The sequence below is a fragment of the Corvus brachyrhynchos genome, unplaced genomic scaffold, assembly GCF_000691975.1.
Source record: "Corvus brachyrhynchos isolate BGI_N302 unplaced genomic scaffold, ASM69197v1 scaffold144, whole genome shotgun sequence".
Lineage (NCBI taxonomy): Eukaryota > Metazoa > Chordata > Aves > Passeriformes > Corvidae > Corvus > Corvus brachyrhynchos.
Genome location: NW_008237406.1, coordinates 152,451 through 171,079, shown reverse-complemented (window position 1 = coordinate 171,079; position 18,629 = coordinate 152,451). Strand labels below are relative to the sequence as shown.

The 18,629-nt window shown below is 40.6% G+C and overlaps 1 protein-coding gene across 1 annotated transcript in view; it reads left to right on the top strand.

Moving 5' to 3' along the window:
- SSBP2 (single stranded DNA binding protein 2) overlaps nucleotides 1–18,629 on the top strand; it is a 93,336-nt gene that overhangs the window by 49,463 nt on the left and 25,244 nt on the right. The window contains exon 5 of the mRNA XM_017730823.1: nucleotides 9,613–9,702. Coding sequence (XP_017586312.1) covers nucleotides 9,613–9,702 — 90 coding nt within the window. The remainder of the gene's footprint in view (nucleotides 1–9,612; nucleotides 9,703–18,629) is intronic.

The following is an 18,629-nucleotide window of genomic DNA, read 5'->3' as shown; positions in this document are numbered from 1 at the left end:
GAGCCTCTGTTGTGTATGATCGTGATTAGTAAAATATCCATGCAGATGGTAATCACAAGGAATGATAAAAAAGGGTGCTTTCTGGAAAACAGATCCTGGAAAGTCCCTTCTATGGAGTGGTACTTGCAGGGAAAATAAAAAATGTTTTCCGTTCATTTCACGTGAAGCTGAAGGCACAAGGGACATCAAGCACACAGGTGAGCAGCTCTAAGGTAATTGCAGGAAACAAACTTCACCATCCCAGGAATCTGCAGTCCCTTTCATCAGACATGCTCTGTGCAGGCTATTAGGGTAGATGAAGCAGTTAAATGAAGTACTACAATTACCCACTGTTACCTGACACTTAAGTTTTGTCAGCTTTTGTAGTAAGCATGAATATCCCTCCCCTGGGACCCTCTGCCTGCAGAAAACTGCTTATTTTTGTGTGATGGGCTGCAGTCCCCAGAGACTGAAAAGCCTGGAGTTGTTTTGAGGGATTGGAAGGCTTAGAAGTGGAAGTGAAGAAGAGGAAATGGTGGGATGGGGGAGCTTTAGAGTTCTGTGCCTTGGCTGCTGCTTTAAGCAATCCCAATAAAAGCCGCGTTTTCCTCCTCCTGGAAAATGCCTCTGTCGTAGTTTAGGATGGGGGAGAATGCTTCAACTGACTTCAATTCTCATTTTCTCTTGTTTCCAGTCTGTACATTACATAGTTCTCATTCTGCTGTGTTTTAACCTGAGCTTACCCTTAATTCCAAAGACATTGAGGACCGGCGTGTGTTCAGGTGGCGCATGGGTGACTGCTGCTCTCCTTTAGATAATTTTTTTTAAATAACAGAGCTGAACTGGATCTGTCTGTACTTTTCCTTCTGTAAGCCTCTCTGTGTTAGCTGAGGAGGAAGCCAGTTTTTTATATATAGTGAAATATGGATTATAGCAACCACTAAGTGCTCACATTAATCTCTGGTGTTTTAGGCCATCTTGGACATGGTGCTGAGGTAAAGGTGACCCTGACAGGTCTGCACTCACAGACTCAGTCAGGGACCTTGGGAAAACAGGCTGCTTTTGTTTTGGATCAGTGTAATGTGACCTGATTTATTTATATAAACAAGAGGGTTTATACCTTCTGTACTTTGTAATGGTTCCTTCACCACAAAATGTGCATTTTTAGTGAAGATACATATACACATAATTCTCATTTAAACCCAGCCTATTTCTATATGCAATCTGTGCATGTATAAAACGGTTTATGAAGGCAATTTTTCATACCATATTCCTGGGTTTAGCTGATTTTCTTTTTTTTTTCTTTCTTTCTTTTTTTTTAATGAAGTGCAATGAAGAATTACATGGTGAAGCAGAAGTTTCAGCAATCATTCTTGCATCAGCTGAATTTTGAATCTTGTTCCTTGTATAACATAATATATTTAAAAATACACTGTCAGTGTTGCTGTTTTCCATGTGGGTGACCCAGTAGTCCATGGACCAGCCAGGTGGAATAGCTGTGCATGGATCAGCATCCCTTCAGTGTCTATATGGGCACCACCAAAAAACCCAAATAATAATAAAATAATCAGAAGAATAAGGTTTTAAGGGTGTGTGTAAGAGCTGCAGGAGGTAGTTAACCCTGAAAGATTCAAGCTTTCATTATCTCTGCTATGGATTTTCACACCACAGGGTGTAAAATAATTGGTTCCCTGAGGAGGAGCCACCTGAGACAGGTTCACCTGCTCTGCTGTGTGACTTGGGCACCAGCGAGTTTGGTCACATTTGGAGCCAGGGTTTTTCCTGGCAGGGCTGTTTCTCCTTGCCTCGATCCTCAGCCAGCCCTGGGGTGCGTGCTGGGCACTCACAGGCTTGGTTTCCGTGGATCAAATTCCCAAAGAAATGGAATTAAGGTTTTTTTTTTCAGAAGGACATCCAAAAAGCAGGTCCTTGGAGGACTGAGCCCTGCTCTGCCTCTGCTGTCTGTGGAGGAGGGATGGATGGATGGATGGATGGATGGATGGATGGATGGATGGATGGATGGAAGGAAGGATGGAAGGAAGGAAATACAGAAATTCTTTGAATTCTGGTACCCCCTGGGGTGGGCTGTGAGGCTTCTGTTGCTCTTTGACTACTCCCTATAACTCCTTTATAGCAAATAATCACCAGCATGAAAATGTGTGGTCTCTCTAAGCACAGTGCCTAATTCTGGTTTAGCACTTAGAGGTGTTAACTCCCTGCTCAACAAGTTACATTTATCCAAAGATAGATATTCAGGCAACATGAGAAAAATGAGATACTTTAGAGGCTAGCTTTCCATGAGTTTTAAATTTATCCTATTTTTCTTCAAATGAACACATAATTGCTAGGGAATTAAGTATTTATTTATAAGCAGCTGCACATACAAGAAATACCACTGGTTTTAAAGCAGTGAAATTTAGTCTAGAGACCCTAAAGTATGTATTGTGTTATGTGTTATGTACCACTAATTCCAACTGATAATGGAGATAATCTTCAAATAAAACCCCCAAATGGATGCTTCAGTAAGTTTTCTCTATGAAAATGTGCTGTCAGAATTGCAGTGTTGTGGAGTCCCATGTTTTTACATTTTAGGACGGAGTAATAACTTATGGAGCACAGACTTGGAAAGCAGAGATGTATCTGTGGTTGGTATCTTAGTGAATGATTATTAAAGGGGCATTTCATGACTTGAAGGTCCAGACAAGAACACCCGAATGAACAATTTTTCAGGCTCTGGAGAAGCAGGAAAGCATTTTCATAATAAAGTAAATTCTGCAGTTCAGGTCCCCCTGAAGTAAAATTTAGCTTTTTGTACATATGATTTTTCCAGTCAGCTACATATGGAAACAAAAATCCATTTTGAATTGTGAAGGAATTACTGGGGGGTGGGTTGGTGTATTTTCCTTTCTGAAGCTGTACATATATTGCCAGCATTGGTGAATCACTCCCTGGTGACCTGAGGATAACCCCAAACCAGGCTACTTTGCATTTCATAGCCAAATTTTAGTCTTTCAGCTCACAGCATATTTTTTCATTTGTTTCACAACTTGGAAAGGACAGAGAGATACAGAAAAACTTTCATCTTAATAATCACTATATTCCTAAAATGGGAAAGCACTTGACTTGTGTGGAGTGCTGTGCCATGAGAACTGGGATACGATACTCTAGCAATCTTAAAATCTTTGGAAAATAAAATGGGTTTAACAATTAGATTAATTAAATGATTAAAAGACACTGTGCCAACCACTTAATTGCTAGGGGAAGTCAGGGTACGAGATAGTCTTGTCATACTAGTCCAATTAGCACAACCATGAATTATCTGTAGAGCGTGGAAAAAAATGGCAGAGTATGTTGGGGAAGAAGGAGGGAAGGATGAGCAGCGATCAGCCCCCTTTGTGCAGCGAGTCGTGTCTTGAGCACAGGGAATATCTGGAATTTAAAATTCCAGCTGGAGACACGGAACGTGTGGAGGTCGAACCGTTCCCTGTGTGAGGAAGGAGCAGCATCTTCCTGGGGCAGGCAGGGGGGCTAAACCCATCATCTGCAGTGGCCCTGGCTCGACAGAGGCAATCCTGGAGGGAACCAGGAGGAGAGCAGCGCCTGGAATGTGCGGAGGATTCCGTGGCTGCCGAGCGAGCGCCGATCGGAGCTGCACCGCTCGGAGCTGCCTCAGTCTCCAGGGAGTCTGGAGGAGGGGTGTAAGTGTCACTTCTGGAAAAGAAGTCATTTTGTTGAAATATCACTGCAACTCGGCTCCAGGCTTCAACAGCAGCGCTTTGTGTCCTCAAGTGCCTCTTGTTGTCGGCAGCGCGGTGGTTCCTGCTGGGGCTGGCAGCGCTGCTGCAGCTCGGGAGCGCAGGGTCCTGCCTCGCCCTGCACACAGATGCACCTGCCTGGCTAACACAGGCCCTGGAATTCAGCTCACACGAGTGCCCTTGCCGTCACAGAGAATGGGCTGGAAGCATTATTTGAAGTATTGTTTGTGAATCTTCATCAATAACTGCGGAAAGCCGGGTATTCTGCTTTTCAGTACAGTACTGTTTTGGAAAGAAAACAACAAAACAGAAGAATGGGCAGAAATTCAAAAGAATTTCATGGGTTTATTTCCATATCTGAAACACAAAGTACTTTTGCAGCTTTTGTAAGTGAACAGTCCATTGATACCTATGGATAATACCGATTTTATTAACTTCCAGCAATAATGACGGTTTCTTTTAAACAACTTTTCTTTATAAACATAATTTTGAGAAAATCTTGTCTGGAAGTTATATTCTAAATAATCCAAGAAGCAGCAGCTTAGAGACAGGGTGGAAATGTTCTCTTTTAATGGGAATTTGATGTTCTTTTATTCGCTGATAACAAAGCTTTCCTCAAAATTAATTTCTGTTCCAGCGCAGTGGCTAGTTTTCAGCACTGTAATACAATTTCTCTGTCTCAGCTAAGCAGGATGAAACCCCCAGACTGGGCACTGGGATACAAACTGTGATCCCACTTCAGATGTGGAGAAGTTTTGCTGAAGTGAGGTTGGTTTGGGGGTAGGATTATTTCTTGGGGAAGAAGGATGGGTGGAGTCCCAGAGGGCACCTTCATCATCATCATCATCATCATCATCACCATCAGCAGGTCTGCCCTTCCCTAGGTGACCATGTCTGCTGGTGCAACCCTTTTTGTGTTTCCAAGAAAAGGATTAAATGTGTTTTCTTTTTTCATCTGCCTTGATGCCATCATTATTTTTATTATTCTTTATTACCCATAAGATGGAATTAAGAGAAATAAAATGACAAGAGTCCAGATAAAACCATAGGGAGCTGGGATTGGAGGAAAACTGAGAACTTGCAAGGAATGACCTTCCACTGTTACACTTCTCAGACTTGTGCTGTCAAGTGAATGCCTTCCTGTTACACAACAGAAATTAAGCAGTTTAGATAAATATATATCCGTGGAGATACGCCAGGATTTAATTAGGTCTCATGATCCAGATCTTTCGAATTACCTGCCTCTTTCAGTGTGATGAATCCACCTTTCTTGGTCATGACCTTCCAGTCTGTGTTGAGTAAACCAAGGCTGCTCATTCTGGGGGCTTTGGCTTCTTTGTGTACAGCCAAGTGTTCAAAGGCTTTGCAAAAGGCACAGAGACTTAATTAAAGTGTTGGTAGTTTTTAGAATTTTACTTATGCTTTTGTTCAGAGTGATGAGTAGTTTTATGTTCTCTCTTGGAGAAAACTAGAAGGTTGCTAGTTGATCAATATAATTCCTTTAATACTTCTATAATTTGTGATGGGTACAAATAGGGATGGTCTGTTACAGTAACCAGCTGATGTCTTAGAAACACTTGATAAGTTATACGTTGAAGTGTTACAAAAGGAAATTTGATATTTTTTACCGTATTGGCTGAAGTGTGTCTGGCACTTCAAAGCTATCAATGACCAGAAATTAAACATGTGATAAATATGACTGGAAATAGCAATCATCCATTGTTTGTCTTTTCAGAAAAAAAAAAAAAAAAAAAAAAAGAATGAACAACTACATTTAATTTCCTTGCTTCCCGTAATTTCCTGAATTAATGTACTGGATATTTATCCTCTGACCCCAGAAAAGAAAAGAAAAGAGAAGGAGAGAAAAAAAAAAAAGAAACAGAAATTGTTTAAGTTTTGACATTTTCTGCTTTTCCTTCTGACTGTGCTGCTCTCACCAGGATTTCAAATGTGGTTGTGTTTTCTCTGCATTGTCCTTCACATTCCACATTGACTGCTCAGTTTGTTTCATTAACCCAATACCAGTGTATACAAAAATATCCTGAGATGTTGATGGTTTGTCCTCTGGTTCTGGTTCAGCTGATCGTGTTGGTACCACCCATGGCAGAATATCTTTGTCTGGAGACTGCATGTTGTGGTTGCTTGTACGAATATGTGAAAACATTATATTCTTAAATGATAAGAGTAGATTTAGGGCTGATGTGGAGGAGGGTGGGGTGATGAGGGAATTGGGTGCCCAACACTTTTATGTGTAGGGTCCAGCTCCTCCCCACCATCATCCAGTAGATTTCATCATTTGCCATCAGTGAGACTTCCTAAAAACAGAGCTCTCCGTTGAGTGGACAAATTTAGTAGCATGTGGTAAGCTGCTTTCTTTGGATAAAAATAAGGAAGTCTTACTGTAAACAAAATACCTGAAATTAAATGCCTTGGTGAAAGAAAGAGCCAGTGAGGATTTTTATAAAGCGAAGTCATTTCTTTGTAGCATTCTTTGGTTTCAAATAAAATTATTTGTAAGCCTTCCTCATTAGTCACTTCTTGGGACGGCCTCAAAAAATGTGCATTGAAGGTTTATCTCTGGATTTTTATACTTCAGATACTGTACTAGTGGAATAGCTAAACGATTTTATTTTGCATTTTATTTACTTTGTGATTTCTTTATTATAAATCTGTTCTAAACCAAAGCTAGTTTTATTAGTTACTGTAATAATCTATTTTTGTATTGCCAATAATAGCTTGGATAGAGAAGGACTGACCATAACTTCCACTCAAGTACACAATTTTAATTAATAATTGTGAATTATTATCATTTCATTAGTATAAATGCATTCTTTTAGCTACAAAAGCAAATACAGATTCCATTTTTAAGGAGGTAAGGTATTGTACAAAGACTTTAAACCATCTAAATTTTCCGATTTCATCTTTTTATGAAAAGCAGGGAAAGCAATTTGCAAATATTTAAAATGTCAAACTAATGGAAGTATAAATGATGAACAACTTGTAAGGCATGCAAAAGGAGGCCATGGTTTGCTATGGGAATGTGGAAAAAGAATGAATAATTCATCACGATAGAATAAATAAGAATATTTCCATGCAGCAGTTGCAGGTTTGTTTATTGATCTACCTGGTAGAAGTTCTTAAAAGATTCATTATTTAGCACAGGCTAGAAAATGTAATATACCCAAAACACTGAAAATGCTTTATTTCTGGCTTTGGGACTTCATTGCCCATCAGGGAAGAAAATCCCAAGCAAACATGAAAACAGAAAAATCCCAAGCAAACATGAAAACGTAACACCCCAGTGCATTGCATAATGAAGGATAGAAATGGAGGTTTCTGTAAGGCCTGAGAGTGGCTGTAACTGCAGAATTCTTACCATGATGGATGCAGATGTCAGTAACACTGACCTGCTGCTGTGGCCATGCAGATTCTGTGTCCCCCTTCCCTCGGACGCACAGAGCGGGGCACGGGGCGTTTGCACAGGGGTCTGTGACCTGGGGGGCCATCCAGCCTCAGTCACTGATCATCCACTAGAAATTAAACCCAGCACATCGAGTCCCTCCCTGCCAGCTCCTGGTGGTTCACCAGGGAGCAGGGCAGGGTTCCTCTGGTGTCAGTGCCAGGTGAGACTCAGAAATAGGGGGAACACCCCACCTCTATGAGACAATAATGAAAATGTTATTTTTTGGTATATTTCTTACAAAGCCTTCATAGGACAGTAAATGGCTAACAGTTATAACTTTAATCCTTTTCTCCCTCCGTTTTGGAATAGTCATTATTTCCCCCTCCCCCTCTTTTTTTAAGCTACATTTGCTGTTTTATTTTTTAAAAGTCTTTTTCAAAGTGGGAAGGAGCATGAACTGTCAGCAGCAGGCTGCTGTATTCCTGTGGGAGCTCTGCATCCTGAGGGGCTGTTCCCTCCCTTGTGACCCCAGGGACCTTGCAGGGGGCACATCCAATGGCCAGTGAGGGGGCTCAGCCCAGGGGATGGTCATGCAGGGAGGGATGGTGCTGTAATAAAGCCCATCAGTACTGGTGCCTCTTTAATGGGCTGCTCCTCCTTGGTCAGCCACTGCAGCTCAGCCTCCTTGGGGCTTTTGGAGATGCTCAGGCTTTTAACATCATCGATTTTCTCCATCAGTGGTGCTGCTGTTGTCATCCTTCATCCAGAAAACCTGTACCTGCAGAATTGCATCCAACATGCTCCACTCTGACTGCCTGTCATGGGTTTATTGGACATGGATGCTTAAAGAGCTCATATTTCCTTAACATACCCAAACAGCAGCAAACCAGCAGCTTTTTTTTTCTGTTTTCCTTTGGAAATGGAGATGATACAAAAATAATTATTTGACATGACTGGCAGTGGCTGGCAGAGCACCACCTTTTTTGGCCACATCTTCCCAGGCTGCTCTGGCTGGTTTGTGGTGGCCTCTCCCTGCATGATTTGTGGTTATGATTCCAAAGTGTTTGCTGCATCCAGCTCACCTGGTTGGCTTTCTCTGTCAGCTGCAATTCAACAGTGTTCTAGCACTGATCCTTGCATAGATAATACCCTTTATTACAGGGGTATTCAGTGAATCAAAGCCTTGCACTCATTTTGAAAGCCAGCACTTTTTGCAGACTTTGTATTTCAGTGATACATTCCAGACTTTTCCAAAGAACATTCAGCTTGGATGCTAAATACGTTACTGTGAGTTGTTCAGGACTTTAATTCTAAAACACAGCTTAAGCCATTGAAGGAATCTGTGGTGATTAACTGAATATTTCCTTTCTGCTTGGTTGAAAAAGGTCAGCCCTCCTTTGTGCCAGTTTTCAGATCTTTCCAGCATTATTCTTTCCTTTCTTAGGTATTGTGCCAAACACCTGGAAATGCAATTTCCAGATCTGCATCTTTAGGGTATCGTGTGTGAGTGCCCAATAAATAGAGTGATAATTTAATATCTGTGTGTTCTGCAGGGCAGGCATTGGCAGGTGATTAGTAACCTCCCAGTGGCTCTGGGAGCATTCTGTGTGCTCCAGTACTTTCACACAGGATTTTGAGCATTTATAGGTGATTCAGCCTCATGCCCCACAGAAACACATTGCAGGAAGGAAGAGTGCTAGAAATTAAAAGTAATTGAGGTTCCAACACATGGCAACAGAAGCAGTTTGGCTTCTCTTTTCTGTGACAATCTCCTGCATGTAAATTGCCAGGAGCAATATTCTTTACTTGCTTATTCCAGCTGAAGGATTTGCAAAGGTAACTAATTTCATCCTCTGATTCACTCCTTAGAAATCCCTTTTTTCTTTTCCCTTCCAAAAACGTAACCTGAATTCTTCTAATTTGTCATGGTAGTTATTTTTGGGGTTGGTAAAATCTTGAGCATTACCAGCAGAATCATGAGCATCTCTTCTTGTACTGTTTATAACAGAGCCCTGTTTTGAAGCTTGTTGTTGTTCTGGAAAAATATTGCAGGCTGCTGAAATTATCTTTAAAGTGCTTGGAAATTGCTGATAAAATGCAGAAACTACTTTCTTTATGCTCTGTGTGCATGTGTGAGACTGTTCCTATGTGTAAGACAAGAAGTGTGCAAGTTACATTCACATTGGTGCATGTAGAGACACTGAGATGCAACATTCTTAAAAATTTAGTCAGGATTTGTCTAATTGGCCTGTTCAGTCTCTGGCACCCTTCCCCTCAACATACATTTGTTATTTCAACAAATCATGGTACTTGTATAGACAAAAGGCCGAACTATTTTAATTTACCTTCAGATGAAAAAATAATGACGTATCCAGAGAATTACTTTCTGCACTTTGGTCAGGTTTGGGGTTTTTTGGGGGGGTTTAATGCATACCATGCAATGACAAAGGTTTATTCTCCCTTTGTTCTTTTCAGAGTGCTGCAGCAGCTCCCAGCCCAGTGCTAGGAAACATTCCCCCAGGAGATGGCATGCCAGTAGGTCCAGTACCACCGGGGTTTTTTCAGGTATTAAGAAAAAAAATTATAATTACAGGAATTTTAGGATAGAAAATCCTTTGTGATACTGTTTGCAAGTCTGTAGAAAAGGTCCTGTTCTGAACTATGTCTCACTGTGTGGTGCACTATTTGAGAGTTTATTTTTGAACAGAAGTGGACACGTGGGAAGGAAAGGACTTGACTGACGAGTATTTAATTTATGAAATAGTACAGCACAGAACAAGAAATGGTGCCAGGTTGTTAGCAGAGATTGAAAATGCTGGAGTATAATTTTGAAGTAATTTCTTACGATAATATACATAACATTGCATGGAAATTTTGAAGTCAGAACGTTGTTGGTTGTGTTCAGCTCTGTGCTAAAGCCACGGGCCAGATTTCTGAGCTGCTGTGGGAATTCAGCCTGGGCAGTGCAGAATGTCCCACTGAGCATTGCCCTGCACGTTGAAGATCTCAGCACCAGTGCCTAAAAAAGTGAAGTCGGGGATTTAGACCATGTGCTGCTTCTGTTGAGCTTTGACCTAAGTGGAGCTGAACACATTTAGCACTTTGGGCAGTAGCAGCACAGGATATGACGGTGGGAGAAATTACATTTTAGTGCAAGCCCAGCAGGGTATTTGTGACCCGAGGCTGGACTCTCCCAGGCTGGGCTTGCATCTCCTCCTCACCAAAACTCAGTTGTTTTCCTCCGCACTGGCAAACTGAGGCTTGATTTGTAATAGATGAATGAAAAAATACTTGTTAGTGAAGTGGAAAATATCTGCCTGCTGCCAGTCAAAAAATTCTCAGGAGCTGGCAGAACTCATTAATTAATTTATTTCTGCTTTTACTGCTTTGAACAGCTGGTTAGGTAGACTTTTTACACATAATTTTTTGTCTTAATTTTTATGTTATATCCATATATCAATATTTCAGGTTTGGTTTTTTTTTTTTACTTCAGCCTCCCACTCCAGTTGTGATGTCAGAGGAATTAACTTTTTTTGTTATTGTCTGTGATGACAATTAGGAGGGGGAAGGGGCACAGATAGGACAAGTGTGTGAAGTACAGAGGAGAGAGTAACTATTTTAAAGGTTTTGCAGAAGGAGGATGTGGGAGTTTTGTTTTTAGAAGCGTGAAAAGACTTCTAGCCACTCCAGATCTTTGAAGATATAAGAAAGACATGCTGATAGAAAATTGGGTGTGGGTAAAATCTCATTGTATGCCAGTATCTGGCTTGAGTCTGACTTGAAGCCACAACATCGTCCTGCTCTTTTTGAGAGGCCTGGGAGTGAAAAGGAAGATTTTTCAAGTGGTTATTAATTCTTGCCATAGTTGTGTGCTTAAGAATACATGTAATTTTGTAAATCAGGTGCGGTAGTGGGTGCATTGATGTGGCTGGGAGCAATCCCAGCAAGGGGAGCTAAGCAAAAATCCAGTGGGTTCCGTCCCAGTGAGAGCTTGAGGTGTGTGAGGCTGTGAGTGCAGACAGCCCTGGTGCTGCAGTGGGTGTTGTCAGGCAGCACTTGGTGCCAGGCTCTGAAACCTTCATCAGAGCTGAGTCTCACCAAGGTCAATTCGCCCGAGGACAAGAAAATGTGTTGGCAGACAGAGCCTGTGTGTGTGGAACTTGAAAATGGAGGGGCATCATCTGCTGCTGTGAAACACAGGTGAAATCACAGGCAAGAAAGCGAAACTCGTGGTGAAAACCTCCTCCTTCCTCCATGGGTACTGCTGTTGTGGTAGACCTTTATGTGGACGGGCTGTTTCTCCCTCCTCTTCTGCAATTCCTCTGATCCCACAGTAAAACAGACCACAGAGAACAGGTTCATCTGTCTCGGTCTGAGAGCTGGCAATTCTCAGTCTTCTCCCTCAGCAGTTTGGAGCTGAGACTTGCCCCTCACTCCCAGATTATGACAGCAGACAGTTTGTTCTCCAGAGTCAGACAGCATGGGCAGAGCAGGAGAGAGGTGCTTGTGTCTATATTTAGTGCACTGAGACTTTGGTCCACAAAAGCCTCGTAACATTTTAATTCCTTTAGCCCAGAATTTATCTGGAAGGTCACCCTGGAGTGATAAGGGTGCCTGTTGTTGCTTTCAGGAGTTGTTTGTGTTGGGCTGAGCTGCAGCTGCTGACAGCCAGTACCTACCAGCTCTGCTTGCAGAGCTCAGGGGTCATAGATGATTTAAAGTAATTCCTTCCCTCTTGGTTTTGCACTTTTTGTTTTGGGTGGGCACTGAGCACTAACAGGGACATGAGCAAAGTGGGGTCATTGCTGCTGCAGTGGGTTCTTATCAGAGCAGGGCAATGTCACAGACCGGGGGGAAAATGTGCTGGGAGTGAAGAAACACCAACAGGCTTCCCTTTTGGTTGGCACTGCTGACCTCTAACATGATTTTTGAGGCATTTATTTTTTATAAAAGAAAGGAAATATATTTTATTTTAATAAATAATGCAGTCTGCTAGTATAGCACATGGAGGTAAAGAAATACAGGAAAATTATTGCTTCTGAGACAGTGTGTGGTAAAACTCTTCTCTTCGTAAAATGAGGTTTTCTCATACAGGTAGACCACTAGCACTGATACTAATTAGCAACCTGTGGCATTTCATGCCTGGTCCACAGAGCTGGGGTTTCTGAAGCCAGTGGCTGAATTTGTCTTGTTTCTCTCTGTAGTTGTACTTTAATACTTCAGTTCAGGTGAGAGATGAGGGTCACTGCAGTGCTGACAGTCCAGACCTAAGGCACAGTGCAGGGAAGGTGATGGAGTTGTACACAGCTATTGTTGTCAAATAAATGAGGTTTTGGGGTTTTGTTTGTTTGTGGTTTTTGGTTTTTTTAAAGAGAATTTGTTTGCAGTGTCAAAAAGTGAAATTCGGAAAGTCTGTGTTTATGTGGAGTTAGGATGTGCCTCAGTTTCCTCCGCTGGTGTGTTTGTGTTTTAATGTAACTTTAAGTTCACAGGCACATACTTTTTGTCCTCATCTTCTCTCAGTCTGAGCAGCAGTGAGACTCTGGAAATAACTCTGTGTGATACAGAAACGGAACGTGCTCTTGGTTCATGACCAGCAACACTTGAATGTGTGGGGCACGATAGTTCTGCCATACAAGACTCCTTAACTCCAAATAGTAGAACCCAAGCAGCTGCTTTGGGCAAAGAAGCAATGAAACCGTATTAGATGGCATAGAGGTGACAGGATTTTATACATATCTGCAATGCCCAACCAACCCCAGCCTGAGTCTGGAAATACATCATCCTTTTCCAGTTTTCCCATATAGAAAATCCTGGACATGGAGCTAAGGTGTGAGGAAGGCACTTAGCTACTGTGATAATAAAATAAAGTCATTTGGGACGTTTTCTGTGTCATTTGTAGACATTTTTAATCCATGTTAGTTTCTTCATATGGCCCGTCATGGGTATCAGCATGACCTGCCCTTTGTCTCTGGTTCTGGAGCCCTGTCTGACCCTGACACAGTAACTGAGCAACTGAAAGACTGAGTAAGGACATAATAAATAATTACCATTGTGTCTCATGTTAGTGGATATATATAATGTCAGCAGCCACAACTTAACACAAGGCTCTTAGAAACTCTTTTTAAAGTGAGTTTAATCTTCCACTTGTGGTCAAAGTGGTTCAGGTTGTAGAATTCAGAGACTTACAGGTTTCCACATCCAGTCTTGCAGGTGCAACTGCTGCTCTTCAGGTACTGAGGTCCATTTCCATCCCTCTCTTCAGTGATGTTTTAAGGCAGCTAAACAATTTGATATGTTACGTTTGTATTTTTGCAGACCATTTATTTGATCCTTGTGGACAATGTTGGTGTTAGTAAGCAAATGAGCCTCAGAGCCCAGAGGGAAGTTTTGGAGCGTGTGTTCATTGAGGTGCTTGAAGTTTTTAAACAGCATGTAAACTATTGATTTCACAGGATTTTATTTGCCTTTTAGTTAAATTTCCAGTTTTAGTTCTCCTAAATGCAGAGTTTAAAACAGAGCAGCATAGAGGGGTTTGGAAGGGACCATAGAGCCCCTCTTGTTCCACCCCCAGCCATAGGCAGGGGGACCTTCCACTGGCTCTCCAAGTTACTGACACCCAGAGTCTGCCTTGGCTGCTGCCTTTTGCACTACAATTAGGAGAAATGCTTAAATGTATGTTTAATTAAACCCCAGTTGTCCTCAGCTCCTCTATTCCATGGCTGACCAAAGGTTTGGCTGTGGGAGGAATGTGACTGGATTTAGAGGCACTCACCTGGGAGACCCTGCTGAGAGCTGTAGGGGAAGCAAGTTGTTTTATAATTGACAGTTCACTTGTTTAATTTGGTAATTTTGTTAAAAGTCAAATTCTAGCACTTGTCTGTACCTTTTCACACATAAGTGAAGCACCCTTTCTTTTAAACGCATTACTTTTTTCAGCACATTTGTTAAAATCTCTTCAAGTTCAACTTAACCACTAAACATTATTTCTGTGTTTTCTAAAGGGTTTTTCAAGTGGTTGGCTTCGTTCACCAACTTCAGATCACCAGATAAACTTGGAATGGCATGGGAGAGAAGTGTCGACACCATGTTTGAAATACAAATGTTACATATTCCTCTTATATAAAGGGGGAAAAAAAAACCCCAGCCCTAACCCAGCCCTGCAAAGTACCGTGAGCCTGCCTTGCCTTCTAGTGGCAGCTGCCTGTGCTTGTTTTAGCTCAATCCAAATTATTCTAAAGAATTATTTTTAGCCTTGTTTGCCACAGTAGAGCTGCCCTAATGCTTCAGGAGAGCATCATTACAGTAAGCCACATGAGCAGAAAGGACTTTATTTTCCTACCTAGCATTACTATTTGGGATAAAAAAATATATATATATATTTCAAATATATATTTCAAATAGTAATGCTAGGCAGGACAATAAATATGTATGTATATATAAACATGTATGTATATATAAACATGTATGTATATATAAACATTTCGCTTTGTTATATATGAATATATAACAAATATATATCTACCATATGTAAATAAATATAAATCAAGGTTTAGCACTTAGTTAAGGGAGAATAAGCAAAGTCAGCAAATTGAAAATTAGTAACATACATCTCTTGCATTTTAAAGTAGAAATGGTGAACCACTTGCACATAAAAAGAAAATGGATTTGTAAGGTGCAGTGTAAGGCTGTAAAATATCTCTGTAATGTACTATTTTAGTTCATACTTAATATTGACCATATTTACGGTAAAGTCATGGTATGACACATTGTTAAACAGTAGAGTTTGTATTCCAGATCCAATAAATGCAGGATTTGGTTAAAGCAGTTGAAGAAAGGAAGATGAGGAGGGAGCACCCCTTTAAAGCCATTTTGGAGTGAATTGTCCACTGGGGGTTGTTGTTTGTGCAGGGAATGAGGATTCCCCCTTCCAGCTGTGGAATGGCACAGCTGGAGCCAGAGGATGTGCTGTGGCTCAGCCTGGTCTGTGCAGAACCAGCACCTGTATCTCTGCCAGTCTAAAAATGGTTTGTTTCTTTTTGAAGCCATTTGAGCTCTCTCAGCTCTCCCCTTAATGCTCACACACTGTCCTGGTTTCCCAGGAGTGTTTATCTCCCCTGTTCCAGCAGCCACACCTCGTTATCCATCCCAGGATCCATCACCCGCCTCCCAGTGCTGATCCTCCTCCTGTGTTCCCCATTTTTGCAGCATTAACTTTTCTGTCAAACGAAGATAGTTACAAACTGTAACAGAAGTGCAAAACTAGCTGGATTTGGCACATGTTCACACCCAGCCTCAATTCCAGTGCAGCAAATGGGGCAATTGCAGGTGAGAGAGTGAAAAGTTAAAGAGTTTGATACAGGGGAGTGCCAAAAGCTTCAAAACCATCCTGGACTATGAAAACATTGTGATGGAAGAATGAAACGTCACCAGAGCTGCACGAGCAGCTTGTCAGCAAAGATAGCAGCTTTGGTAGGGCTTGAGAAGCTTTGAAAATAAGATTTTAAAGGGGATCTTTTTCCCTCTGACTTTATGTAATTAATGTTGGTAGGAAGAATTTTACTGTATTTTTGGAATCTTCATTGTTTGTAAATGCATCCACTGCAGCAGAGCAGTCTGGGAATATTCAATTTCATAAAATTATAGGTCTAATTCTTTGCAGAATTGCGATATATGCATTTTTGTCCTCAGCAGTATCACACTGCATTTTAAAATATTCCATTTTTTAAAATTATTATGACTTGTTGCACCATGTGAGAGGGTATTATCATCTAGAAAGATCTATAAGTAGCTTGTGCTTTTCTCTCTTTTTAGTTCCTTTTCTCTAAATACCAGGAACAAAGTCAACTTTTAAAAGATAAAGTTATCCAGGTTCTGTTGGCTTCAATAATTCCACCCTGCAGTTGTGGTGATGCTTTTACTGCTCGTAACTGTTGGAACAAATTAAAACTGCTCAGCTTGAGGAGTTAATCAGCTGTTCCAAAGAATCAGCCGTGTATCATAATCAGGTTTATCAAACGGAGGGAAGTGCTTTCTCAGGCTTCCGTCATCTGTCTGGATGATGTCTGAATTCTAGAAATGCAGGGGGTTTTATTTTGGGGGGTTTTTAAGGTAACACATCTCGGATGTTTTGGCTTGTCAGGTTTGAAAAATGCTGTTTTCCTTTCTATTTGCATTTAATAAAAATTAAAGTAAAAACTATTTACCTGGTTTAAAATCTGTGTAAGTGATACCTCTTTTAAAATTTGAATTTCTTTCAAAAATTCCTTCAAGTATGATGTGCAGAACTTAGCAACTTTCTCCCTCCAGTTATGAAATCTTGAGCTTCAGATAATGATGTTCCCTACAAAGTGAGATAGATGCAATAACAGTGCAACTCCTAAAGATCATCTAAAAGCAGACTTTCAACATCAGCAAATGTTTAGTTGGGGAAAAAAGTTTTGTTTGGGGCTTTTCTGGTTGTTTTTGGTTGGTTGGTTGGTTGGTTGGTTTTTTTAAGCACAGCATTATTTCTTCATTTCTCTACACCAAACAAGGTGTTTGTTGCAGTAGTCTTCCAAATGGTATTCCTTGACCAGGGATAAAACATCAAATTAATTTAAAAGCTGGTATTGCTGTAACTTAGAATTTTAGATGTGGAAGGAGCTCTTCAATTTAGGGGAAAAAAAATTTTTGCTCTTTGTTCTGAATTAAATCACACCTCTTACTGTTGCTATTTATAAGTTGTCAGTCTGCTCTTAGAAAACCATAAATACAGGAATTATTTTTTTAGGGATGTTCTTCTGAAGCACAGAGAAGAACTTGCTCGTGGAACTGGGTTTGATCATCAGGAAAGGCCAATGTGGAGAGAAATTCTCTCTCAGTGCTGAGAATAACATGTTTTTATATAAAATAATATAGAAAAAAAACTGGTTTGGTTTGCCGTGGTAGAGACTGCAAGATGTGCAGTGTAGAACCCAAATTTCATCACTGAAATACTTCAGCAAAATACCATTTTGGGCTTAGTTCTGGTTAAAACTCAAATGTGCTAATGAAGAGTGTCCTGAACACTTGGGTGACTTTTTACTGCTGAGGGAGATGCCACAAAAATAAATCAGAGAGGAAACTAACAAATAAAAAGTAATGAAATGAAAAATTAATTGCAAGGTTACTCGGATAAATTCAATTCACACATATTTTATGGTTCCCTGTGGTCCTCTCAGGAGGGCAGCAAACCCCCTTTGGTTTGAGAACCGGAGATGTAGGTGTAAAACACCCCTGGAGCATTTCCTAAAACACAAGAGTCTTAAAGAGATATATCAAAATATTATTTACCTAATAGGAAAGTGAAATAAAAATGCCCAGAAGTATTATTTTTTATCATTTGGTACTAATACTAACGCTAATAATCATAATAGGAAGTGATGCCAAACCTTTTAGCCGAGAGTAGGGTTTGAAAACAAAAAAGGTGAAGATTAATTGTATTTTCAGACACAGAATGTGTAACGTGGCAACTGATTTTTAAACAGAGGAGAACAAAGATTTTTAGTTTGTTTCACTTGTTATAATTTAGAACTTTTAAGTGAACAGATGGAGAGATTGGGTCATTTTCAGAATTCCCAGAGGGAATGTGGCCTTGTCTCTGGTAGCTTGACCTGTTCTCCAGTGCCTGCACCTGAAGTAGCAGCACAATTAATTTAAGATCACTTGTTGCAGTGTGTACAAATAAGGTCTGTGGTTCCATGTTCAGCTTCTAGGCATAAGTTGTGTTTATGTTTGTGCTGTTGGTGACTGAGTTATAAAACAAATTATTGCCATTTCGGTCCTTCTCCACACCAAGTGTGAAGCTGTGTCTCACCATGTGTTTTTTAATTAGTGGTCAATATATTTACAGTCAATTAAGTCTCAATAGGAATTGAAATATTCCGGGTTATTTCTCTGGCTGTGGGTTATTGTAAATTTTGCAAATTTATGTGAGACAAAATGTGATTGATAAATGTAAAGATATGAGGAAAAACAGGATAAAAATGTCAGTGCAAAAAGCCTGTATCTGGAAGGAAGTAAATTACACTCCCAGCTTTGAGAAGGGAAGTCAATTTAAAGAAACCATAGATTTATTGGAGGCTTTCATGCTTAGTAGAACACCACCTTCTGAATTCCTCATTTCACCACTATTATTAGAAGTGAAAACTAATCCACATCATGGTGTAGAGTCTCCTGAACAACTGAAAAAGAGTAAGAACTGTGTGACTGGCAGAGAAACATCCCAACCTCTGTGTCTCTATGACATCAGATTCCTGGTGCATACTTTTTGTAAAATCACGTTTTCTGGCACCAAAATGTGTGCAGTGAGGCCATTGTCCTTCAACATTGCTCTCTCAAAGACTTCCCCACTGAGAAACTTATTTTCCGTTGTGTTGAGAACCAAGAAAAACAGGATTTTACTGGACTTTGATGTTGCACAGCACACAGACCTCTCAGACTTGCATTAAACACACAGGTTATGAGATACC